Genomic DNA, 26,446 nt, shown 5'->3' on the forward strand with positions numbered 1-26,446 from the left:
TAAAGTTAAGAAAGAATAAGGGAAGAAAAGGAGGAATTTTAAATGTAGCCATAAGAAGGGCAAATCTGGGTTTTCAGTCCAGCTCACCTGGCGTCACTACATGCCAGCCAAGGCTAGCATTGCGGTTGCTTTTCTGCCAAGAGGAAATGTTCTCTTTCTGACTTCTGTATACCTGGAACAGGTGAGGGGTTTTCCCAAGCCTAGTATATCATGGCAACGTTACAGTCTTGCCGTATCTTTAAATTGAAGTGGGCTAATTTTCCCCTTTCTTCCTTTCAGTATTGAGAAGTGTAAATACATGGATTCCAAAATGAAGCCTTTGTGGCTGGTGTACAACAACAAGGTGTTTGGTGAGGATTCAGTTGGAGTGATTTTTAAAAATGGTGATGGTATGTACGGAGGTTTTTACAGTGCCAAATTCCTTAGTATTTTTCATTTGCTGTCCATTTGCTTTATCTGAAAGGTGATGTGTAAATGTATAACAAACAGATGGCAGCCAAGAGGTAGCTATCAGTGGTCATAAATTTGAATTTGGCATGTCATAAATCCCCTTTTTATTTTCGCTTTGGAGAATGATTTCTACAGCTTACTTACATACATTGTTCTAATAAACCTTCCTTTTTTCCTACAAAATACAAAGCTGTCTACTCCTTTGGTAAAAAGCTTCTGAAATGCAAGAGAATATTTTCAATAATATATTCATACATCCTGTTTCAATGATAGCAATTTTAATATTGCTGCCATAGTTTTGTGTTTTAATTAAAATATCTTACCCATACTTCATAAAGGAAATGCCTGTGAAGTAATCACACCAACCAGAAGGCAGTCATGACTGCTACCACTTGTTAGTTTTGTGATTGCAGGCAAATCATAAAATTCATTGAGCTTCAGGATCTTCTTGTCCATGAGGATTATAGCATCTCTGTGTTGGGTTTATTAAATGGAATTAAGTGAGATAACATTAAGTATATGTGCTTAGCTTAGTATGTGCTTACCACTTTTTTTTTGTTTTTTGTGTTTTGGAATATAGTTGCTTTGTAGTGCTGTGTTAGTTTCTGGTATACAGCAAAGTGAATCAGTTATACGTATACACATATCCATTCTTTTTTAGATTCTTTCCCAGTTAGGTCACCACACATCACTGAGTAGAGTTCCCTGTGGTATACAGTAGGTTCTCATTAGTTATCTGTTTTATACATAGTAGTGTATATATGTCAATCCCAGTCTCCCAGTTCATCCCACCCCACCTTCCCCCCTTGGTAACCATAAGTTTGTTCTCTACATCTGTGACTCTATTTCTGCTTTGCAGATAAGTTCATGTTTACCATTTTTCTAGATTCCACATATAAGCAATATTATACGATGTTTGTTTTTCTCTTTCTGACTTCATTCTGTACAACAGTCTCTAGGTCCATCCACATCGCTGCAAATGGCACTATTTCGTCCCTTTTTATGGCTGAGTAATATTCCATGGTATATATTACCACATCTTCTTTATCCATTCCTCTTGCTTGCAACTATTTTTAAAAGAAGTTTTAGTATTTCCTAGACATTTAACCCCACTTGATAGTATAAATGTCACTATGTGGAAGTCTGTACTTTCACTACCTCTTACCTAAAAATTACCCTTGGACATGGTAATAAATAAAATCAACGATAACAGTTTTGTGAACCCATCATACAGTTAACTTATGTGATTCTTAAGAATTTCTTCTGCATCCCTAAAGACAAACAAGAAGAAAAAAAATTAGCAATGTGAATTGTATGGATGCTGTAACACAGCATTACTGTATTATAGCAGTATTACAGCACCCGTACAGTTAATATAATAGCTTGCACATGGTAAACAACTAAAAATATTTTTAAACTTAATTTCTGAAGTAGTTACAGGAACATGCTAACCAACAAACCTAGTATTTAACATAATGAATATGGTCAGCATTAAAATTCTGGAGAAAAATTAACAGAGCCATTATTTGTCAGTGTTTTTCCCCAGCCAGTTAATTCTGGTTGAATTAGCTAATCTTGAATAAATGTTATTAAGCATAAAGTGGAAAGCACTTATAACATAGCAGGGTTCTTTCCCCTTAGATTTACGGCAGGATATGTTGACACTCCAAATGCTGCGCTTGATGGATTTACTCTGGAAAGAAGCTGGTCTGGATCTTAGGTGAGATTTCTAGTGAATTTATTTTTATCTCATGTTGTAGTCCTTCTACAGTAGAATTTTAAAATTATAAAACCTTCTTGATTTCTTCCTGCTATTATTATTGGTCGTTCATAATTATATTTATATAACGCTTTATAGTTTACAATGTGCTCTCAAATACATTATCTTATTGAAACCTCATCAAGTGTAAAACTATACATGTGACAGCAAGAGTCATATCCCAATCTGTGGTTTTGAAGGTGGTCTCAGGAAGGATGACTGGTGGTCATGGGAGTGATAAGCCAGAGAAGGGCCTGCCCCTCTTCTTACTTAGCTTAGTAACATTGATTCTTCTAATCTTCCCGAAAGGGAAGTGTTTAGGTGGGCTTTCAGGGTTTTTTGCTGGCCACCATTGTTAGGGGTAGACAATGAGCAGAACAGATTTATGGCGACAGAGAAAGAGGAAACATAATGGATTTTAAAGTTTAATTATTATAAAATCTTTTAAGATAAAGAGCAGATGAAGGTAATTGCAAACAAGACCACATAAAAATATAAGATTTGAATGTCAACAAACAAAAGTCAAGCCTCTGGGCATTATATTCATAATGAACAGGACAGGGGGATAATAATTCTAAATATTTAAAGAGTTCATAGAAATAAATATATGGGGAGAAGATATGAAAAGGCCATTCAAGTTATAAAATAAATAAACTAATAATTATGCGAAGACTGTCAGTTCTAATGTAGAAGTATGAATTAAAAGAACAATTAGATAGCTTTGATTTCCTTGCAAAAATTCTGTTAAGTGAAATGTAGTCTGGAACACTGTTGAAGTAACAAAAACACAAATATTGTCATATACCATTTTAGATGAATATAAACCTCTCTGAATCAAGTTTATTTATTCCCTATATCCAGTATTTCCAGAATTTAATTTAAAATTAGAAATGTGAACAGAGACTTATGCACAGAGATATTCATCCTTGACTTATTTACAGTAAAAGAAACATTGGGCCACCTTTTGAACATTTGCTCAATAGGATAACAGTTTAAAAGATGATTAGCTTTCACATATGACCAAACATCTCAGGTATTTAAAAGTATTGTTTATGGAGAATTGCTAACAATTTGGAGAAAGTACTATCTTCAAATGTCAAATGAGATAAGTGAGATGCAAAAAAATATTTTTATAGAATGATTTCAACCATGTTAAAAATTCCTGAAAAATGACACACTAAAATGTTGACAGAAAGTAAAATGTATAGTAGACATTACTTCTGGGTGGTAGGATTAAAGGTGATACAATCTCTCCTCCCTGTCCCCCCTTTTGGTATACCTGTTTATCTAGTTTTCTATGGTGTACTCCTTTTTTAATCAAGGGGGAAAAAACATTAAACATATTTCATGATACAATACAGGGCCATACAATTAAAAAATTTTTTTCTATGCTAGTTATTAATGAATAACTTCATCTTTTACCTAATTCTTTTTTTAATTGTGGAATATTTCAAACATGAAATATAGATGATAATTGACAACATTTTTGTGTTCTTAAACCCAGACTTGAGTATACATTTAGCTATTAAATGACAGATGTTAACATGTTTCCATATTTACTTCTTTAAAAAAGGAATTAAATATGCAGATAAAATTAATGCATTCTTATCCTCTTCCACTTTCTCACAACTCAGGATTTACCATTATTCTAAACTGTAATATGTATGTTTTTGTGCTTTAACTATATATTATGTATCCATTGAATGTTTTGAACTTCCAGTAAATACTGTCCTAGCACATGTAACTTTTTGAAGTTTACTTTTTTTATTACATTTTTTGAGATATATCAAGATTAATATGTGAAGTTCTAATTTGTTGTTTTCACTTTTCTATTAATGTTTTGAGTAAATACAAAAATTTATCCATTCCTCTATTAGAAGCTATTTGTTTTTGTTTTTTATTTATTTTTTAAACCTAAAGTTTACACACTTTTCTTACGTTTGGAAGAGTTCTTTAGCTTATATAGCCAGAAGTGGAATTGCCGGGTCATAAGGCGTGCATATTTTCAACCTTACCACCATTGCCCAACTGGCTTCCAGAATGGTTGTACCAGTGTTATGTTTCTACCCAGAAATATCTCCTTGCCAATCAGACTTGTTAATTTTTTGCAAATCTAATGGATATAACACAGTATCGCATAGAATTTTAATTTGCATTTGTTTGGTTGAGTAATTTTTCAGTGTTTATAAGTACTGTGTTTTCTCTCTGCTATAAGTTACCTAGGTTACTTCAAGGTTTATGCTTTTTGTTACATTATTTTTAAAAAATCCTTCCCTGTACAGTTATCTTAAAGATGCTGTCTTATATTTTATTTTCCAAATTTTAAACTTGATATGCTTTCTTCTCTTCTGTCTCTGCAAAAGTTTGGTCCTGGTGTTGATTTTTTGGGATCTAGGTTTTTTTGACTACTGATTTTCCTTAATGGTTATTGGACTCTTTGGGTTGTTTTCCCTCTTGAGTCACTTTGAGGCTAAGAATTGTCCAGTTCATCATTGTTTTTGAATTTATTACCGTACTTTTTTTTATAACATCCTCTTGTAATTTAAAAACCTCTGCTATGTTTAACTTTTTTCTCCTTTTGCATTTGTAAAATTATTTTGTATGCAATATTTTTTCCTTATTAGCCTTATTAGAGGTTTCCATCTTAGTATTTTAAAAGAGTGGCCTTCTAGTTTTATGTTTTCATTTTCTGTTTTTTTTTTTTTAATTAATTTATTTATTTTTGGCTGCGTTGGGTCTTCGTTGCTGTGCGCGGGCTTTCTCTAGTTGCAGCAAGCAGGGGCTACTCTTCGTTGCCGTGCGTGGGCTTCTCATTGCGGTGGCTTCTCTTGTTGCAGAGCACGGGCTCTAGGCACACAGGCTTCAGTAGTTGTGGCACACGGGCTCAGTAGTTGTGGCTCGTGGGCTCTAGAGTGCAGGCTCAGTAGTTGTGGCGCACGGGCTTAGTTACTCCGTGGCATGTGGGATCTTCCTGGACCAGGGCTCAAACCCATGTCGCCTGCATTGGCTGGCGGATTGTTAACCACTGCACCACCAGGGAAGTCCCCATTTTCTGTTTTATCATTGATTACATCTTTATAGTTTCCTTCCTTTTATTTGTGTTAATTCTGTTGTTCTGATTTTTTGAGATGAACATGTAGAACATTAATTTCCATTTTTTTCATATATACAAATTAAAACCATGTTTCCTCTAACTACTGCCTTAGCTGCATCCCGTAAGTTTTAAAATGTACTTATTTATGCATTTTCATAATACATCACACTATATGGAATTCAGTTCTAAATGTTTTATTTCCATTTGTATTTCTTCATCTCCTGAACTAGTTTAAATTATTATTATTTTTTAATCTGCGTTTATTTATATTAAATAAAGATCTTTCCAACATGCAACAGCTATCTGTTTTGTTTTGTTGTTTTAATTTATTAATTAATTTATTTATTTTTGGCTATGTTGGGTCTTCGTTTCTGTGCCAGGGCTTCCTCTAGTTGCGGCAAGCGGGGGCCACTCTTCATCGCGGTGCACAGGCCTCTTCACTATCGTGGCCTCTCTTGTTGGGGAGCAGAGGCTCCAGACGCGCAGGCGCAGTAGTTGTGGCTCACGGGCCTAGTTGCTCCGTGGCATGTGGAATCTTCCCAGACCAGGGCTTGAACCCATGTCCCCTGCATTTGCAGGCAGATTCTCAACCACTGCGCCACCAGGGAAACCCCTGTTCACTTTCTTGATAGTGTCCTTTGATACACAAAATTTTTTACTTTGATGAAGTCCAATTTATCTATTTTTTTCTTTAGCTGCATGTGTTTTTGGTGTCAGGTCTAAGAAACCATTGTCTAATCCAGTGTCATGAAGATTTATGCCTGTCCTTTCTTCTGAAAATTTTAGTTTAGCCCTTATCTAGGAGGTCATTAATCCATTTTTAGTTAATTTTTATATGGTATGTGGTAGGAGTCCAATTTCATTTTTTTGTATTGGTATCCAGTTGTCTCAGCACCATTGTTTAAAAGACTGTTCTTTCTTCATTGAATTATCTTGGCACTTGTGTCAAACATGGATTGACTGTAAATGTGAGGGTTTTTTCCTGGAGTCTAAATTCTGTTTCATTGACCTACATGTCTATCTCTGTGCACAGTCTTGATTACTTTGTAGTAAGTTTTGAAATTGAGAATTGTCTGCCTACATTCTCTTATAGGAGTTCTATGGTTTCAGGTCTTATATTTAGGTCTTTAATCCGTTTTAAGTTTGTTTTTATATATGGTGTGAGAAAATGTTCTGTTTTCATTCTTTTATATGTAGCCTTCCAGTTTTCCCAGCACCGCTTATTGAAGAGACCGTCTTTTCTCCATTATATTTTCCTGCTTCCTTTGTCGTAGGCTCATTGACCATACATGCATGGGTTTACTTCTGGGCTCTCTATTCTGCACCATTGATCTATGTGTCTGTTTTTGTGCCAGTACCATGTTGTTTTGATTACTGTAGCATTGTAGTATAGTCTGAAGTCTAGGAGTGTGATACCTCCAGCTTTGTTCTTTTTTTCCTCAAGATTGCTTTTGCTATTTGGGGTCTTTCGTGGTTCCATATAAATTTTAGGATTATTTGTTCTAGTTCTATGAAAAATGTCATGGTATTTGGTTCATTTAAATGATATCTATTTATAGTCTCTGGTAATTCATCATTCTTGTACTTCTCTTTTGTTCTTTAGACATGGTTCCTTTTACTTCTTTGAACATACTTAAAATAGGGGTTTTAAATTTCACAACCCTGCAAATCAGATTCTCTCCCTTGTTCAGGATTTTTTGTTGTTGCTGTTTGTTGTTTGTTTCGTGACTTCTCAGCTAATTATGTAAGGTTTTTGTTCTTTGTCATGTGTGGTCACTGATTTCTCTGCCTGGTTAGTTTATTGGTCAGCTGATTAACCACAAATTTCCTTAAATGCCTGGAATTCTTAAGTCTTTCAGTCTTTACTGAGGGTTTCTGTGTGCATGATGGGGCATTCCGTCAGGAGTCAGCCAGGTAGTTCAGAGCTGTGCCTTAGCCTTAACTTGTGTAAGCCTCAGAGTTAGTAAGAGGTGAGAGCTAGGGCCTTCTAGCTTCTTTCCTGTCCATTTGCACAGCCCCAGGAATGCATACAACCATTGCCATGCACATGGCTTCTAGATTCCTAATGGGCATGTTGTAGTCTTTCACTGTCCCCTGTGAACATCTCATTCCACAGTTTATTCTTTAAGTTTTTTAGTTAGCTTATTGTTTGCCTCAACTACTTTTACCCCTAAGACAGCTGCAGTGTTAAACAATTGATTCAGATTATTTTTGAGAAACACCGCTAGCTAAAAGGCAGTTCACAGTAGGCAAGGTCTGAGTCAGGTCAAAGAAACAGTGTGAGTGGGATCTTCCTGGAAACTACTAGAGAGTTCAAAGAATAACAGTTACATAGAAATGAGGCTTTGAAGGAGCTCCAACCCCATTTTTGCCCTCTCTAGTGGCTACCAGATTGCTGTAGTCACAATGATTATGCGCCATTTGTTGCCAGGTCTACTGCAGAACTGGGAAGTAGGCAAGATTAGAATAAGTAATGGTAAAACTCAACTGAGACTCAACCATTTTCTTCAAGAAACACTCCCCAGATTGTTGCAACCCATTTTTGTATTTCCATATTACTGAAATAGTTGATTCTTGACAATTTTTTGCCAGTGTTCTTGTTTTTATGGAAGAGTGGATTTTCAAATGTCCTTTAACTCCCTGTTTTTGCTGACATTACCTGGTTATACAGCTGCTTTCCATAGAAACCTTGAAGATGTTATTCCATGGTATTCTGACCTCTGTTATTATTTTTAAAAGTCTGCTGTCAGTCTAAACTGACATTGCAGAAAAAAATTTCTCTTTGCCTTTCATTTCTGCAGTTTTATTGTAATTTGTCTGTGTATGGATTTCTTTTTATTTATTTTTACTTCCCCATTCTCATTGTATCTTTTCAATCAAAGAAAATCACCTCTTTTAGTTTCTACAGAATGTATCCATATTCTTCAGCATTGCAGTTCTCTCACTCTCACAGTCTTCTCCTGCAACTTTAATAGATGTATATTGGTTTTTCTTGTTCTGTCTTGCATTTCTCTTAACCTCTTTCCTATTTCTCTCCTTCTTTATGCAACATTTTTTTGTAGTTTCTTTTATTCTGTCTTCCATTTCACTAATTATCTCTTCAGTATTGTCTGATCTCTTGTGTATCAGTGTAGTATGTTTATTTCAATGACTTTTTATTTAGGAGTTGTATTGATTTTGTTTTGTATACCTGTTCTTTTTTTAATACTATACTCTCCTTATGCTTTCTATTCCTCTTCATGTCTTTCATCATTTTAGCATCTCTTTCGTATTGTTGTTCTGTTTTATCTCTTAGGGTGTCACCTTTTCATTTATCTGCTTAATCTTATTCATTTCCTTGTGTAGTTAATAATACTTGGTTTTGAATTCATTATTGGTGAGTTTTGTGTGTTCTGTAAGGGTCCTTTCCTCCCTAGGGTGTGAAAATTTGCCCCCCAAAATGAATTTTGGTCTAGTTTGTGCTTTTGCCCAAGCTCTTTATGCACGATCAATCAGTTTTTATGTTAATTCTTTGCCTTCAGGCTCTCATACTTCATAAGTATTTATATTATATTTGAATCTCATAAGAATATGGGAAGGCTTGGGGTTTTTTTGCACTTTCATGAACACCTCCCCCCATTTTTATTGCCCACCCAGGGCCCAGGTTAGATGGCAGACTTTCATGGTATATCGTCTCATCAATGAGCAGACCTTTTCTAGTTCCCTTCATACATTTGACAGCCCTTTTAGAGCCCCAGCTCCTGCCAAGTCCAGATCCTGCCTCTCATGGACTCAAGACCATGTCTCTTTTCTCATGGGCATTAAAATGTTAACCAAGTCAGTAACTTCCTGAGCCACTACTATGAATAATCTATATTTCTGAGATACAGAAGTCTCCTTTTTTTCTTTATTAATCATAACTTTTAAAAAACTTTTTTACTTTATCTGTTATTTTTAAATGTGTTTTAGTATCTACAGCAACTTTGTCTACAAGGTTGCTAGAAACAGTTACACTTGTGATTGACTTTATCCCTGTAAGATGATAAATATTTCTTGATTTCATTTTAAGTTTAATTTATTAAAAACTTAAAACAGTTGATATTTATTGACTGAACCAGGTTTTGTATTAGGTTCTTCACATGTGTAATGACATGTAATTTATAACTTTATGAAGTTGTGTTATTCCTTTTTACTAGATGAGAAATTTAAACTTAAGGGACTTTAAACAGTTTGTCAAAGGTTACAAAAATAATAAGTGGTGGAGCTAGATTCAAATTGGGGTCTGTCAGACACTAAACTTGATTTCAGTTGTTTTGTTATTTTGGTAGTGTAAGTGAGAAAAATTGTGGTAAGACCTATCTAGTAACTATTTGTTTATCAAAGTATTCTGGTGCCCCAAATATGTAATTGTCCATTGATTTTTTTTTTTAAGAGGTTTTTAGTCTTTAGATTTTTTTCCAGCATAAACTTTTCTAGTGCTATTGAGGTAGAAAGAACAATTTGCTGTGGGTTTTGTTCCTTGGATGGGACTTGTAGGAATACCGAATACAGAAGTATTGGAATACAGAAGTGAGATTATAGTTCATATATAAAGGACCTTTGAGTACCATAAATGACAAAGAGTTTTGCTTTTAAGTTAGCAGTAATTTCTAATACAGCTGTGTAAAAATAGAATAGGTAGTTTTGAATAGGTAGCAAAATTTTTGGTCAGTCACTTACTCATAAGAAACACTATGTAGATAAGAGGAGAATGGGTGATTGTAAGAAACTCTCCCTGGGGAACACAAACCCAGAGGGGTCTGGCTTACCTTTTTTCTTTTTTCTTTTAGTTTTAGTGGCACACAGCCACAACCCGTTTGTTTACATATTGTCTATGGCTGCTTTTATGCTATAACTGCAAAATTGAGTTAGTTACCTTATAGTCTACAGCACCTAAAATATTTACTATCTGGTTCAGTCCAGTAAAAGTTTATTGACCCTTCTTATAAAGTAAACCCCAATGAAAATGATTTTACTTGATTTGTCCATAAAAAATGGGGAAAACTTTTCAAGCATAGGCTCGTAACTTGTTGGTTCTTTCCAAGGTCAGCACGTAAGCTACATAGTGGTCTCCTTTGCTAAGAGCAGATTCTGGCCATATGAGTCTTGCTAATTACGAAAGGCTGAGCTAAAGACTTTGTCCTCAGTTCAGTCAGACTAATTGAAAGCCTCAACTAAGTTCTTTTCTCTTAGTTTTTTGTTTTACCCATTCTATTTAACTGTAAAGCACATTTAGCATCAAATAAAGTTCATTGTGACCTCAGGCAAAGGGAGGCAGCCACATGTGGGAGTGCTAGAAATAAACCTGGTATCTGTCTGAGGGGAAGCAATGTGTGTCTAACAAGAAAAAGGAACTTGTCTGTTCAGTGAGATCTTTGCTGACTTTTTGTACTCTGACCCCATGTTTAAAAAAATATGCAGGACTTCAATTCTTTTGAGTTCATTTTCAAACCAATAGCTTTTTTTTTTCCCACCAAACATTTTTTACTGTTTCTATAAATATACATGCCCCAGTGTTCCTGTTGTACGTGTTTTTCTCTTGGCCAGCTGTTCAGGTTAAACCTGTTCATGTAGCACACACTCTTTTAAGTTCAATGTCAAATCTTCAAATACCTTCTACACATTACTATTTTGATCAGAATATTTTAGCACCTGCAAAAGTGCCATGTTAGCATGAATGAAAGTGCATATTTCTCATTTTCATTTTTCTCTGATGTCTCAAAATATTCTTTTGATATCTTCCATGCCAAATTAGAACATTTGTAAGCCATCAGTATGTTAGAACACTCTGACCTTTGGTCAACAAATAGGTAATTAGACTTTTCTGTCAAGTCTGATAGGTTGCATGTAAATCTACCTGGCTTTTTGGTAGATTTGACAGTCCCGTCTCATGCCCCGCCACCCCCCCCCCCACCCCCCCATACAGATGACATTGAATTTTGGAGAGTTGTCTTCACTGTGACTTTATATTTGAGTTGCACTAATGGGGTTTACTTCCCTTTTAAGAGAGCTACACAGCAGTTCTAATGACAGTGGTTTCAGTAGTTAGAAGGATGAAGGAAGAAGATGGAAGCAATGCAAGCCTTAGGTAAAAGAATTATACTTGCCTCCTTTTGAAGCAATGGGCTAAGGTACCACTGAGACTTGGAGTCAAGGCCAGAGAAAACTTTCTACATACTCATTCAGAGTAGGGTGATGGGGCTGCCATCCCCACTGCTGTAGAATTAATCTCATTTTACAATTCTTGCTTTAATGGAAAGATAACAAATTGCTCCTTGGGACAGAGAGTCTGAGAAAGGAAGATAAACATTACTAAGCGTTGTCATGGCCTTTATAAGAAGTTGAGTGCAAAGGGTGCCCCCATAAGGTGGTCAGGGCTCCAAGAGTTTGTCCCCAGCTTGACTTCTGTCAAACTGTCTCTATGACAAGGATGTTTTTTCCTTCCCATTGTGAGCATTCCATCCTCAAGACACTAAATGCTTTCATCATTGTCTGCTTTTGAAGAGGAAATTGTTGGACTTTTGCCCAGTTTGGCTGCAAGTAGGGTAGGAGGAGATGTAGGAAAGTGAGCCAAAGTGCACTTTAACCAGACAGTGTTTACTTCACATGTGTTGTGTCATGATAAGAATAGGGGTATTGGTAAAAACTTTCATGCTCCATAGCTACCTTTTCTAGTGAAGCGTAAACTTTAAAAAAGAGAAATAAATTAATAATGCAGATGTAAAGCAGGCTATTGGTATATCAGGCTGTCAGCATGAAGTTTCACAATTTTGCTTCCAACCGTATTTTGCTAGAACTAGGGAAGTGCTTAAAGAGACATAAAATTGAATTGTTGGTTGGAAGGAAATTTAGGAACTATTAAATGAAACTCTCCTCTTTTATCTGATTATTACACACACTACCACACTCATTCATTCCCCCAACACACATGCGCGCACACACACACACACACACACACACACATTTTTTCTCTTTGGTAAAGTCCTTATGTGGCAGATAGATGTCCGCATGATCTTTCCAACACTGACTCTTTCTTCTCCTCACCTGGCTTTTGTGCTCCGCCTGTACTTTCCTCTGTCCCTCATGTCCTTCCTCCTCACAGAGATCTTTCTTGACTATTGACACGTTCTACTGGCACTTCTCATTTATCCATTGATCACATGCACATTGTGCATTTGTGGTTTGATCTGTGAGAGCAGGGACTGCATTTTTGGCTCATTTCTGTGTCACCAGCAGCTAACACAATGCTTGGCACATAGCTGCACTCATATATTGTATAGAACCCATGAATTCCATCCATTGCATTTTCTGTAGTCACCTGACTTTTATTTGAACTTTGCAAGGTATTTTATTCCATTTTGTATTTGCTCTAGTGATAATACCATTTTTAGAAAACTGAAGAAAATGTTGACAACCAAAATGAGAAAAGGATAATATTAATATATGAAGAACTCATATAAATCTCTAAGGAAAATGTTTAAAACTCTAATAAATAGACCAAGTATGTGATTAGCTAATTCACAAAAGAAATTCTACATAAAATTGCTAAAAGAGACCTGAGAAAATGCTTATTTTCACTAGGGATCATATAAATGCAAAGCAAAGCAAAATCCTACCTATAGATTTAGCAAAAATTATTTGGCACAAGAAGCAGCCTGAGAGACCTCTTACACAGTGACTCTGTAGACTGTGTTAGGTTAAAAAGATAGTTTTAGAGCCACTCAGACCTAGTTTTAAGTCTTAGATCTTCCACTTGGTTAAATGTATGACTTTTTTGCAAATTAATTTTATGTCTCATTTGTAAAATTGGGAATTTACCTATTTATAGGGATTTTGTTATTATTTGTTTAATTCATTCAGAAATACTTATTGAGTGCCTGCTTTGTGCCCAAACACATTCTCAGGTACTGAGGATACACAATGAACAAATTATTCCTGGCTGATGGAATTTACATCCTAATGGTAGAGACAGACAATAAACAAACACATAAATAAAATGTACAGGATGTTGGATAGTGTTGAGGGCTATAGAGGAAAATAAAGCAGGGAAGAGATAGCAGGTAGTATGTCACTGTGTTGCTATTTTAAATAGGATGATTCAGGAATCCCTTACTGAGACGGTGACATTTCAGCAAAGATTTCAAAGTGGTAAGGGAGTAAACCATGTAGATGTCTTGGGGAAGAATATTCCAAGCAGAGAAAATAACACAGATAAAGGAATGAGGGGATATTGTACCTGATATGTTTGGGGAATAGCAATGGAGCCAGTATAGTAAGAACAAGTGAGCAAGGGGAAAATACTAAGAGAGGTGAAGAGAGGTGAAGGGGGACGAGATTGAAGGCCTTGTGAGCTACAACAAGCGGGTTGGCTTTCACTTAGGTGGGAAGTCATGGCTGAAATTTCAATCAGGGGAATGACATAATATGAGTATATTTTAAATGGATTATGTTGCTGTTGCATTTAGAACAGACTATGCTGTGGAAGCAGGTAGACTAATTAGGAAACTTGAATTTTGAATAGGGGTTGATGGTGACCTGGACTAGGGTGGTAGCTTAAGGAGAGGTGGAGACAGAGAACTACTTAGACTCTGTGCATTTTCAAGGTACGTAAATATTAGGCATGAGAGGAAAAGTGAAAGATTACGTTAAGGTCTTGGGCTTGAACAACTGGAAGGATGGAGTTGTTGTTAACCAAGGTGATGTGTAGAGTGCTTAGCCTGCTGTGTGGCACCTACTAGATGCTCCATAAAGGGTGGTTCCCTTCCCCAAAATTTAGGGTAAAAATGAAAGACTTTTCCTTTATCTGATGTGCTTGTGTCCACCTACACAAACAAATAGAATATTTTACCAGAATAATTAGATAACAAATTATACATTTAGCTGGCACACTGGAGTTTAGTAAATTACTCCATCTCTTCACCAAGATATTTACACTCTAATAGAAAGTGGAACTAATATTTTTCTATATGACTGAAACAGTAATGGCAAGGGTATCAATAGTAATAAAACTTTTTTAAAAATCAAAGAAAAAACATACTCTGTCAGTGTTTCATTTTATGGATAACATACACATGTGACTCTTTATGCCCCTTTTTTTTCTTTTCAGGATGCTGCCTTATGGCTGTTTAGCAACAGGAGACCACTCTGGCCTCATTGAAGTTGTGAGCACCTCTGAAACAATTGCTGACATTCAGCTGAACAGTAGCAATGTGGCTGCAGCAGCAGCCTTCAACAAAGATGCCCTTCTGAACTGGCTTAAAGAATACAATTCTGGGTTAGTGTATTTTGTTTGATTATCATTCTTCTGAACAAACCGCCAAACAAATAACTGTTCTCGCAGTTAGAATCATCAGTGTCCTAGAGGAAATATTAGTGTTATTTATTGCTTCATTTCAGGTTAGATCAAAATGACAAATAGGCCTTCCTAAAATCTTACAGAAGATTAGCATTGAATTCTGCTTCATCTAGATCAAATTTCAGAGCTGGGCAGTAGTTTAAAAATCTAAGAATTTAAGTGTTTAACAAATAACATATAACTTTTTAAGTGCATGGACTTCCGTAATTATGTGAATGTATGAACCTAAGTAAATTTTCAATAGGTTTTTAAAATAGAAGTAAATGAGTGTGTAGACTGATCTCTCCAAACTAAAAAATACAGTGCTAGTAATTGTGTTATTTACAATTATTGTGTTGGAAAAGCCCTAATACATAGGAAATTAAGGAATTTCACAGTGAGGGGAAAACACTGCAAGTGTTTTTGGCTGAAGATTTTGAAATCAGACTTAAATGTTATCATTGGCAAAATCCAAGAACTTGGACTTCCCTGGTGGCGCAGTGGTTAAGAATCCGCCTGCCAATTCAGGGGACTTGGGTTCGAGCCCTGGTCTAGGAAGATCCCACATGCTGTGGAGCAACTAAGCCCGTGTGCCACAACTACTGAGCTCACGTGCTGCAACTACTGAAGCCCACGCTCCTAGAGCCCGTGCTCCACAATTAGAGAAGCCACCGCAATGAGAAGCCCGTGCACCGCAACGAAGAGTAGCCCCCGCTCGCCGCAACTAGAGAGAGCCTGCATGCAGCAGTGAAGACCCAATGCAGCCAAAAATAAATAAATAAATGAATAAATAATAATAAAAAAAAATCCAAGAACTTGTATGTGAGAATTAGTTTTCAAATTTTGATTTTAGGGCCTTGTCCCTAAAGGGTCTATATTAGTTACTTCTGATTTAAGCCAGTGACTTTAATGGTTGGAACTGCAATACTTAACTCTTAAAATATGGAATTCTAGTCTTCAGTCAAAACTACAAAAATGTTCCAAAGCCCAGCATCATTCAGCCAAGCTGATGGTCTCCTCTCATTACTGTGCATATGAACCTACCCCCACGGAAATGTGAGCCCCAGGACACAGCAGTTTGAATAGTTGATGTCCAGTTATCTGATGTCTGTGAGCAAGCCTGCTGACTCCTCCCTGCCCTGCTCCTCTGGTCATCATCCTCACTCTTGGCTGATCCAGCATCTTCTCCTTATATGGTTTTGGCAGCTCTGTGTTGCAGTTGTTCTCACATTAAAAAGGAAACAGAAGTGTGGATTGGCCCCGTCCCACACATTTGGAGGCTGAAAACCTTCCTTGCTCCTATTTTTTCTCTTATTCAGGGATGACCTGGACCGAGCCATTGAGGAGTTTACCCTGTCCTGTGCCGGCTACTGTGTAGCTTCTTATGTCCTTGGGATTGGTGACAGACATAGTGATAACATCATGGTCAAAAAAACTGGCCAGGTAAGCAACTTCCCAGAGTGCCAAGGGCCTCAGTGATGCTGTTACTTATGTGCAGCACAATCTCTTGTGAAACTCAGATTCTTTATGAGTCTCAGTCATGCCTTTGTCTTTCCTTTTATTTCCCACCCCTTGTTTCATATGCCATCTGCTTCATATATTGGTTTGTTTGCTTGAAGTTAGGTGATAAGCATTTATTTAAATGTTTAAAAAATTATTCAGGTTATTTACAAGTGACCTATTCCTTCAATATAAGAAATTGTATTTGGGACACATATGTACCTAAGAGTAGAAGGAGCAGATAATGTGCAGGACGTATTAACTTTAAAGAAGGTAAGTGTTAAAAAAAGAAAAAGTTGAGACAAACCCCACTTGAGGCATTTTTTCTTTTAGAATATCAAATATAATCATCTGTGGGAGTAAGGCGATACGGAGTATGACTAATATCATTTTGGGGTAGCTAGGGAACTAGACCAGGTTATTTAATATAAAGAAGCTCTTAGTTTTGAAGTGAAAATTTTCTCATTCTTCAGAGTGACTTTTGTCTGTAAATTCTTTAATATTAAGCAAAGACAGATGAAATAATTTGAGACTTTTTCAGTTTAGCCACCCTTAGAATTCCCTGACACTAGAGGCATTCCAGAGTAAAGACTCTGAGTCACTCTGTGAACTCTGGCTCTAGGTGGGACCCAGAGTTTTACACCTCCTTGGAGATCTGGGTAGTTCTGGCTTGAGCTTTTGAGAGTTGAACCTTGTGTTCACACTTAAAAGGATTCCCTCCGACTTCTGGTTAATCAGGTTGAAACACAGGTTTTTCTCCATTCTTTCTTGATGCCCTTCTAATATATTGAGGAATAAGAAATATGTAAATCCAAGAAGTCAAAGGTAATAGGAAAAGAGGCCAACAGTGGGTGAAAGACATCAACAGATTTGGGGATGAGCAAAAGCAAAATGGAAAAATAGCAGTGACTCGGCATAGCTGAGAAAATGGCTACTTGTGGAAGGGTGTGTCAGTCTGAGGAAAGCTCTGGAATCAGGGGCACTAGATGCTGCTGAAGATGGGGAAAGGGGGAGAGGCTGAAAACAGGATTGATTGGCAGTTTATATATGGAGCAATTAGGTGCTTATATCTCCTTCCCAACTCCAAGAAGGGCTAGAGGATTTATCCTCTGAAGAAACCAATTCTTCTGACTCAAGGACAAACAGGTTCTATGGAAGCTAAGGGTAAGGTGCCATATTAAAAATAGGAATGGAGTGAAAGTTGGCATGATAAATGGTATGATTCCCAGCCATTTCTGCTTGCTTTGCTCCAAGAACAGTAGCAACCAGGTGTATATTCCCACTCTCTCAATAGACTAGATAGTTCTTCTCAAGAGAAACTGAGCAGTTCCAGTGAAAAGGGTTACAGATGCTGACTTTTGAGGTCTCTCCCCAGATACTCTGCAAGGAAGCCCACTGATCAACAATCCTACCATGTCCATAGATTTTTCATTCATCTTTTTAGTGACTCATTGTTCAATATGAATGGTCAGCCAAAGATTATCAGACATTTGTGGAAAGCCTCCACCATGAAAGAGACCAAATCAAGCAAAATGGGGGGAGGGGGAAAGAAGAACTCTGGGAAAACAGTACCTACAGTAAACAGAGGATGATTTAAGAAGTAAAAACAGAAAAGATATTGCATCTATGAAGTAGTAAGATTCTATTTTTAAAAATTAGAAAATAGAATTCTTAGAAATTAAAAAGAGGAACAAATAAAATTTAAATAGAAGAAGTATAAACTAAAGATCAACTAACATTTCTTGAACTCTTTAACTTGTGGAAAGCACAGTTCTTTAAGTTCTTTATATACGTTAACTCCTTCAATCCTTATGATAACTGTACAGAGTAAGTGGTAGTGTTACCCCATTTAAAGGTGAGAAGATTGACACAACAGAGAGTGGACATACCAGGATTTAAATCCTGGCAGTTTGGCCCAGATTCTGTTTTTTAGGCACCAGGCTATACATTGCCCTTTAATATCCCCAAAAGGACCAAGATATCTGATAAGTAGAAGAGAGAAGATCCAGAAATGATAGAAGATCAGTCCAGGGAGGTTCGCCATCTAGCCTAATAAAAGTTACAGAAGTAGCGCACAAGAGGAAGGGAAGGAACTTACCCAAAAATAATACAAAAACATTTCCCAAAGCTGATGTTTGTGACTATCCAGTCAAAAGGGCACGAAAGTTCCCTTACAGTAGATGAAAAAACCCTTACTAAGGCCATTCACCGTGACATTTCAGTGCATCAGGCATAAAGTGATGGTCTTAAAACCTTCCAAGAGATACAGCAAGCTACTTACTAGGGTTCAGGAGTCAGAAAGACTTGACTTCTAAATAGCAACGTTGGAAACTATTAAGACAGTGGGAATTAGCCTTCATGATTTTGAGTGAAAATGATTTCTAACCTAGAATTCTATACTAGACTTTCAGTATGAATGTAGAACAAAGACATTTTCAAACATAAGGTTTCAAAAGCTGTATCTCTTCTGCATCTTTTTTCAGGAGGATGCCAGAATAAGGGCATCCATGAAAAATAAGGGTCTCGACTGGGGTGCTTTTGCCCTTGGGGGACATTTGTCAATGCCTGAAGACAGTTCTGGTTGTCAGGATGGGGGAGGGGGTATTCTACAGGCATCTGTGGGTAGAGGCTAGGGGTGCTGCCAAACATCTTATAGTGTATGTAAGATAGAACCTCGCAACAAAGAATTATAGGGCCTAAATGTCAGTAATGCCAAAAGTGAGAAAGCCTGGTCTACACCAAAAGAGAAAATGATGTGGAACCCAGGAAACAGGGACTGCAAATGGGAGGAGAGTGAAGGTTGAGCACGGGGTGGTGGTTCTTTGGCAGGCTTAGAGAACAGCCAGCCCAGACAAGAGCTAACAGATTACCTGACCATGTGGAAAACCATTGTGAAATGATTTTTAGATTTTTAAGATTTTGTGAAGAATTAATGACCAGATCATAGAACACTAAGACAAAAAATAGTTTTGTCAAGAAAAAAGATGAGCAAAAAAAGGAAGTGTAATCATAGTATACTATTACCACATGGCTTATGTAGTTTGAACAATATAAACACTGGATATTGATTTAACCAGAAATTATGATATAATGTGTTGCATTATGAGGCATGACATCAGCACAGGAGTACTAAATCTTTACCTTCCATAATAATCCAAAATTAGGAAGTAAAAAATAATTATAAACATACTATTTAGAAAAATGAAGACATATATCAGGAAAAACACGTGGAAGGGTGGGGAGAAGTTACCTCTAAGTAGTAGTACTTAAAGTGGTGAGGGAACTGGTGGGGCAAGGATGTACTCTCTTTTTGTTTTGTTTCTGTGTGTAAAACTATTTGATTTTTTAAAATCAAACATGTTTATTATTTGGATGTATTTTTCTTTTTAAAGATTCATCTTTCCCACTGGGTATATGCAGTTTAATATCAGGGTTATTATTTAATATAAAAGACCTTCGAATGTCAGAGCACTCTTTTCCCAAATGATGCAGGAGGCTGTGTAGTGTCTCTACTACTACTCCATTTGATGTAGTGCGTGGGGGTCTAGGACTGCTGAGGCCTTGCGTTTTTATTTGGAACCCACCAGAAAAAAAGGGGAAATTAAATCCCATTTCTTTTCCAGCTCTTCCACATTGACTTTGGACATATTCTTGGAAATTTCAAGTCTAAATTTGGCATTAAAAGGGAGAGAGTGCCTTTTATTCTTACCTATGATTTCATTCATGTGATTCAACAAGGAAAAACAGGAAACACGGAGAAGTTTGGCCGGTGAGTATTGTCCTCGTGTCAGCGTAAATGCATCTAATGTTTTCTCAACTGACCAGCTAGACTAGCATTTAGCTGAGAGGTATATTTAGATTGGGGAGATAGTCAATCTGCTAACAGGAGGCTTTGGGGGAACTTGCCTGTCAGATCCTGTTCTGGTTCAAAGAAGAGAAAAAAATGCTAGAAATTTGAAATAAATTATTGTTTTATTCCAATAGTATACCACCTTTTACCTGTATTAGAAAATTCTCTGAAACTGTTAAGACATTTGATAGTGAGACGCTGAGAGGGACTGGCATTTTGCTGTCATTCTATATGAAGTGCAGTAAGAGAGTCAGGGTTCAGGAAAAGACTTTGTAATCTCTGATCTATTCCTTGCTATTTGTAGGTTTCCAAGCACACTACTTGTCATGTCGTCTTTACTTCTTCATTTTAAATGGGGACAAAAATAATTATATTTCAGGGATATTTTGATAATGAGAGATATGTTACATGATGTGATCAACTCATCCATATGCTTACCAAATGATTGCTATTATCATTTCCAGTTCCGCATGGGTTTCTGCAGAATATAACTCTGGATCCATTTTCCTCTTTGGCAAAATTAGGGAGATAGGACTGGGTGGTCATCTTGAATGACCAACTTGAAGAGGAGAGAGAGGGAAGGCAAGATGACAGGAAGGTACAATGCAAATTCATTGACACTGATTTGGGGGACATTAAAGAAATTAAGTCTCTGGAGTCAGACCACAAATCTAGAATCTAGAAGTATGGTTAGAAATCCTTATGGATTATAATCACCACATTTTTATAATTAATTTTTGTGACACATAGAATTAAAAAGCCTAGATTAAGTGTTAAATTGCCTTTTATCATATAATTTCTATTTAATTTTGTTTTTGAAAAAGATATGTGTGGTTTTAGAGAGCTTGATTTATTTTATGTAAATTTTAGTCCTGGGACAATTTTCAAAAGAGTAAAACTCAGGAACGAACTTTTAGTTCAGTAGAAATTTTCCAGCTCTTATGGAAAGTCTAGCTATATCTGTAATTTTCCTTTATGAAATTTTCTATTTCCGTTCTAACATCATACTCTTGTGATTTGCTGCATCAACTAAAGGTTCCGCCAGTGTTGTGAGGATGCATATCTGATTTTACGACGGCATGGGAATCTCTTCATCACTCTCTTTGCACTGATGTTGACTGCAGGGCTTCCTGAGCTCACATCAGTCAAGGATATACAGTATCTTAAGGTATAAACCTCTTTTCTTTGTAAATTGGACTTTGTGAGCATAGAGCTCAGCCGTACCTACCTATTTCATTCAGATGTTCAAAGGGAATGGAACAAAGTCATTTCCTGTGAGACAGTTTTACCCAGGAGTGGTAGTGACAAGCAGCTAAGTAGTTGTCTTGCAGTAATCATAAATTCATTTCATCTTCAAAAACCCTCTGGCAGAGGTCATATTATCACCATACCTTGGTGTTCATTCTCTCTCCCATAAATGGTATTTGAATAAGGACATGGGGTATGCTGTGTGGCCAAGTCAGCCTCCTGCAGACTTTGAGATTTGCACCTCACTACAGAGAATATATAAAATCAGATTTTTTTCCTTCATTTTCAGGACTCTCTTGCCTTAGGGAAGAGTGAAGAAGAAGCACTCAAGCAATTTAAGCAAAAATTTGATGAGGCACTCAGGGAAAGCTGGACTACTAAAGTGAACTGGATGGCCCACACAGTTCGGAAAGACTACAGATCTTAACGATCAGCCTTTGCTCCTAATGTATTTGTTGGTTTCGTTTAGTTTTCATTTTGCACTTGCACTAAATTGAACGTGACCCTGCCAGAGATGTTATAAAGGGAATGAAATCCTGGAACCCAGAGTTAAATTAAAAACAATGGCATCCCACAGAAACCTAATCTGAACAATCCCTGATGACCACCCTCTGCTTTTGAATGCTTCCAAGATTCATCATGCAAACTGTCAACATTATGGATAATCATTTCCTGCTGACTTTGCACGCCAAGGAATGCTACTAGAGATTGTTTTTTGTCTTTCTGTTTTTTGTTTTTGTTTTTTTTAAGTATTTGGTACTTTTCTGGAAAGGTGTAAATACTTCTTTTTCATATTGTGACCAAGTGTTATCACTCAGCCAACTTATCCACACCTGGGGACTAGTAGCTGTTCTTACTTTCCAAATGAGGCTTAAAAGAAAGCTTTCTTTCTTCCCTTTTTAAATTGTGTAAACTACAAATTATAATATAATTTGAAATTATGATTATTTTTCAAAAGAAATCTTTTAAACCTGTGGAAACATTAATTCTATTGTTGATACTTATCTACTGTGATAGCATCATCCCAGCCAGACTTGATGAAAATCTACTTGGTGAGGCAAATATAATTTATGCTGCATATATATTTATAAAATTTCTAGTGGGAGTTCTATATAAAAATGATGTTATTTTGATTTTCTTCAGCCTGTGTTTTAAAGTTTTACAAAAGCAGAGCTTTTTCCTAAGTTACTTTTTAGTTAACTATGTGATCCAGTTCTTCCAGCTGCTTCTATAATGAGGCACATATTAATACAGTTTTTACATGGTATCTATGAAAGAGTTCACTTCATAGAGCATAATACTTGAGCAAATGTATCCAAGACAGAAAGCAAATGAAAAGGAAACTATTTATGGAATAAACTCCAGGCCTAAAATTCAGTATTTTAGTAAAATGCCAGCTGTTCTTACTGTATTTATTAAAACTTGTAATAATGTGATTTTTCAAGGATATTAGTTCAAATTGAAATGTTTCATGCCACATGGAATTCTTTAATTTATTTGTTGAGGTACCATATATTTAGGGTGCTAGATGGCAGAAAATGTTAATATGTGCAATAGGAACTACTGGTTTGAATGTGTAAATGGAGGCTCTTTCTGAGCACTGGCAACATCCAGCAAAACTACTGCTTATTCTCCAAAGACTATTGGGAGCTCTCAATCCTCAATGACATGGGAAAGAGAACTGAGTATTTGCCCTGCGACTGAGTTTTCTATAGGAATTTTATTAAAGATTGTTTAATTTTGTTGTCTTCCTTAATGTTCTCAGTCAAATAAATGGGTGAGCTGGTTTTGGCTGCTCTTGGGATGTGTGGGCCTCTTCTTTATGGGCAGCACAGGACCTTGGCACTGGGACTCTTTAAGAAATGGTCAAGTCAATAGACAAACCAACCTCAGGGGTAAGCTAAGGCTCATGGTCTCTTCCGTGACTTCTCTCCTTGTTTCCCAACCCCATCAAGCAGTATGGGAGGCCTTTTGGACTTTAGTTGGGAGCCTGAGGCAAGAGGGTGTCTTCACTGAGTTTCCATGCCTTTGGGAGGTATCCTGAGGTCTGGAAGAATGTCCCTTCAGTTACTCGGTACCCAAGGCCAGACTAGCCACTTTGTAGCTCTCTTCCATTGGGCAGGTGCTCAGAGCACAGTTTCTTGGAAATAACTCAGCTGATGGTGGGGATTGAACTCTGAACTGACCATTCCCAGGGCTGCTCTAGACTTGGTGAGAGTTGCAGAAATAGGACTGTAGGAGGACAGGTTTGTTCAGGGATCTTTGTCTGATAGCAGTCCACCATTACATGTACCAGGTTACGGGTCAGGGGTTTGGAGAGTGGTGAGCATTGCCAGGCAGAAGTGGGCACCATTGTTTCCAGAGGGGTCTCCTCACCCATAGGTTCCTTGGTAAATATATGCTAAATCGGTGAATGTGAATGTCTTTAAGAGTAAGAAAGGGAAACGAACCTGCCCAGACAGTGCTGGACCTGAGGCCAGCATGGCTCTTAACCACCTCTGCTGTAGACCCCCCATAGATAGCATGATAGCCCTCAGTAGCTGCTGAGCACTCCTACCAGGTGCTCCCTACACATTTGCAGACTTGCGTGTCCCTGATTCTCAGGGGCTCCGCCTGAGCCAGAGAGATGGAGGTGGAAGGCAGAGGATAGCCAACCAACAGAGCAGGTTAGGGGTCTGGGGTGCAGGAATAGTTCCTTGCCTGGGGGCTGGTTACCCAATGCCTTGGCTCCCTGTCTTTTGGTTATTTCCCAAAACAAGATTTTGGGAGCTCTATACATTTCCATACTTGAGGACAGCATCTGTGTCTACCCTGGACTGGGAAGGCAAAAGATGACTTTGTTGAACAAGTAATTCCTGAGTATTCTCCTCATGTCTATATTCAAGACCCTGGGCTGCAGAAGCTAGTATTTGCAATCCACCTCTGCCTCCCTGACCTTGGAGTAAGGTATTTATTTTCTTTCTCAGGGTCTGAGCTTCCTATTTGTAAAGTGGGATTGGTAATAACTGCCCTACTCACTTCTGTGGGAGAGGCTAGTTTAAGACTGTGATTGGAACGTGTGCTGAGTCCCAACTCAGAGGCAATCTCATTTCTTTCCCTGCTTCCCCCTCCTGAAGGGAGGAATCTCAGGGAAGGGAAACTCCTTCCAGAGCTCTATGCTTGTCTCCTGTCTTCCAGTGCATTCTCAGTTCTGCCTTGTGCAGCCCATATCCCTGACTGTCAGCGCCAGATCTTAGCCAGGCAGCCTGTAATGCAGGATTCACCTGTCTGCAGAAGGTGAAAGATTGGTCCATGACGTGGAAAGCAGAGAGGTACCATGCCATGGGACCCTGACTATAGGGGACAAACAGCTCTTAGGAGGGAGGAAGCAGGGGCTGTGGTTTCCTGGAGAAGTGGGCCTCTGAGCTGAGTCTTCAAGGACAGATAGGAGCTAGGTGAAGAGGTAATGGGAAGAGCATATTAGGCAGGAAGGTACAGCATATATAAAGCATGATTCATGGGCATTAACAGGATCAGCAGTTGCTTATTTCCACCCGCCTCTTCCCCTTCCTCCACACCAGAATGCTGCATCTCTTCCCAGGTAGGATCTAAACACCAGTCATGTCATCCTGGAGCTTCTTCCTCTTTCAGTAGCAGTAGCAGTTTTGTCCCCTTTTCCAGTGATGGAAAAACTGTCTGACAACACTTTCTGGGTTATTCCTACATGAAACTGTATAACTAATAGATTGTTGATACCTTTCTACTTTTAGCAAAGCCCAGGTTTAACACTTAGAGGTCTGGCCTTTCAGATCTTCTCCACCTTCTTCTCTTCTACCTTTTTTTACTGTGGAAAAAGGCACATACAGAAAAGTACATAAAACAATAACATATAAATGATATTAGCATATTATAGAGCAACCATTCAGGTAACCACCACACAGGTCAAGAAAGAACATTGACAGCACCTCAGAACCCTACAAATTCCCCTTCCTGGTGAAGACTCCCTCTCTGCCAAGGTAATCACCACCTCTTCTTTTATGGCAATCATCAGGATTCTTCCCCTCAACATCATGTTTTTAAGATTCAGCCATTTAGTTGCATGTATCTCCAGTTCATTCTTTATCATCACTGTATAGTATTCCATGTTATGGATACCCTATAATTTACCTATCCTTTCTACTGTTGGGACACATACAGGTTGATTCTAGAGAATCATACAGATGCTGCTGCTGTGATAATTATAATTTATCTCCTGTTTCACGTATGTACATATTTCTTTGGATGTATATACTTAAGATTAAAATTGATGGGTCATAGAATTATGTAATCTTTTTTTTTTTACCAAGTAATGCTAAAATGAGTAGTTGTACCAATTTATTTTTTCCTGGTACTTAATTCTTGTTGCTCCACACTCTCACCAACACCCGGTTAACCAACATTTAAAAAATTTTAGCTATTCTGGTGTTTATAGTGAGCTAATTTGCATTTCCCTGATTAGTAATGACATTGAATTGCTTTTTCATATTTGTTTTCGCCATTTGGATTTTCTACTTTGTGAAATGCCTTCTTAAGTCCTTTATCCATTTATTAATTTGGTTACCTGTCATTTTGGTTTTTTGTTTTAAGGAAGGATTTTTTAATATTGCTTTTTGGTTTTTGTTATGTGAAATTCTGTATATATTTTGTCTACAAGCCTTATCTTTCTTCTAATAACACAAGATCTTAATTTTAATGTCAAATTTATTATTATTTTCCTTTGTGGTTAATATCCCTTATGTGGTATTTAAGAAATCTTTCCCTATCCCAAGGTCATGAAGATATTCTCCTGGATTACCTTCTGAAAGCTTCATTTTTTTCCTAATCCATTTAGATCTGTAGTCTACCTGGAATTGCTTTTTATGTATAGTGTGAAGTGTTTTTTCCTAGTATCTTTTATTTGGAAAGATAATCCTTCTTTCCCCACTGTTCTATATCCCCCTTGGTCATAAACCATCTGTCCATATATGCATGAGTCTGCTTCTGGACTCTAGAAGATATCCAGTAGATTTCATCTCCCTATTTTATTTTATTTTACTTAATTATTAAACTCATGCATAGTACATATTGTGTGCTAGGCATGCATCTAAACTATATATATTTAATCCTTTTAACAGTGTTGTGAGATAGGTACAGTTGTTCTTTCCCACTTGGCAAATGAGAAAATGGAGGCACTTT

The 26,446-nt window shown here is 37.2% G+C and overlaps 1 protein-coding gene across 3 annotated transcripts in view; it reads left to right on the forward strand.

Annotated features, from left to right (window-relative positions):
- Positions 1 to 23,050, forward strand: part of PIK3CB (phosphatidylinositol-4,5-bisphosphate 3-kinase catalytic subunit beta) — a 200,599-nt gene extending 177,549 nt beyond the window's left edge. For all 3 annotated transcript variants that reach the window (XM_059920222.1, XM_059920224.1, XM_059920223.1), the window contains 7 exons: positions 280 to 389; positions 2,092 to 2,170; positions 14,428 to 14,595; positions 15,975 to 16,098; positions 19,779 to 19,924; positions 21,041 to 21,173; positions 21,543 to 23,050. In XM_059920222.1, coding sequence (XP_059776205.1) covers positions 280 to 389; positions 2,092 to 2,170; positions 14,428 to 14,595; positions 15,975 to 16,098; positions 19,779 to 19,924; positions 21,041 to 21,173; positions 21,543 to 21,680 — 898 coding nt within the window. In that variant the 3' untranslated portion in view covers positions 21,681 to 23,050. The remainder of the gene's footprint in view (positions 1 to 279; positions 390 to 2,091; positions 2,171 to 14,427; positions 14,596 to 15,974; positions 16,099 to 19,778; positions 19,925 to 21,040; positions 21,174 to 21,542) is intronic.
- The last annotated feature ends 3,396 nt before the right edge of the window (positions 23,051 to 26,446 follow it).

Source organism: Balaenoptera ricei, chromosome 4, assembly GCF_028023285.1.
Source record: "Balaenoptera ricei isolate mBalRic1 chromosome 4, mBalRic1.hap2, whole genome shotgun sequence".
NCBI classification, from domain to species: Eukaryota; Metazoa; Chordata; class Mammalia; order Artiodactyla; family Balaenopteridae; genus Balaenoptera; species Balaenoptera ricei.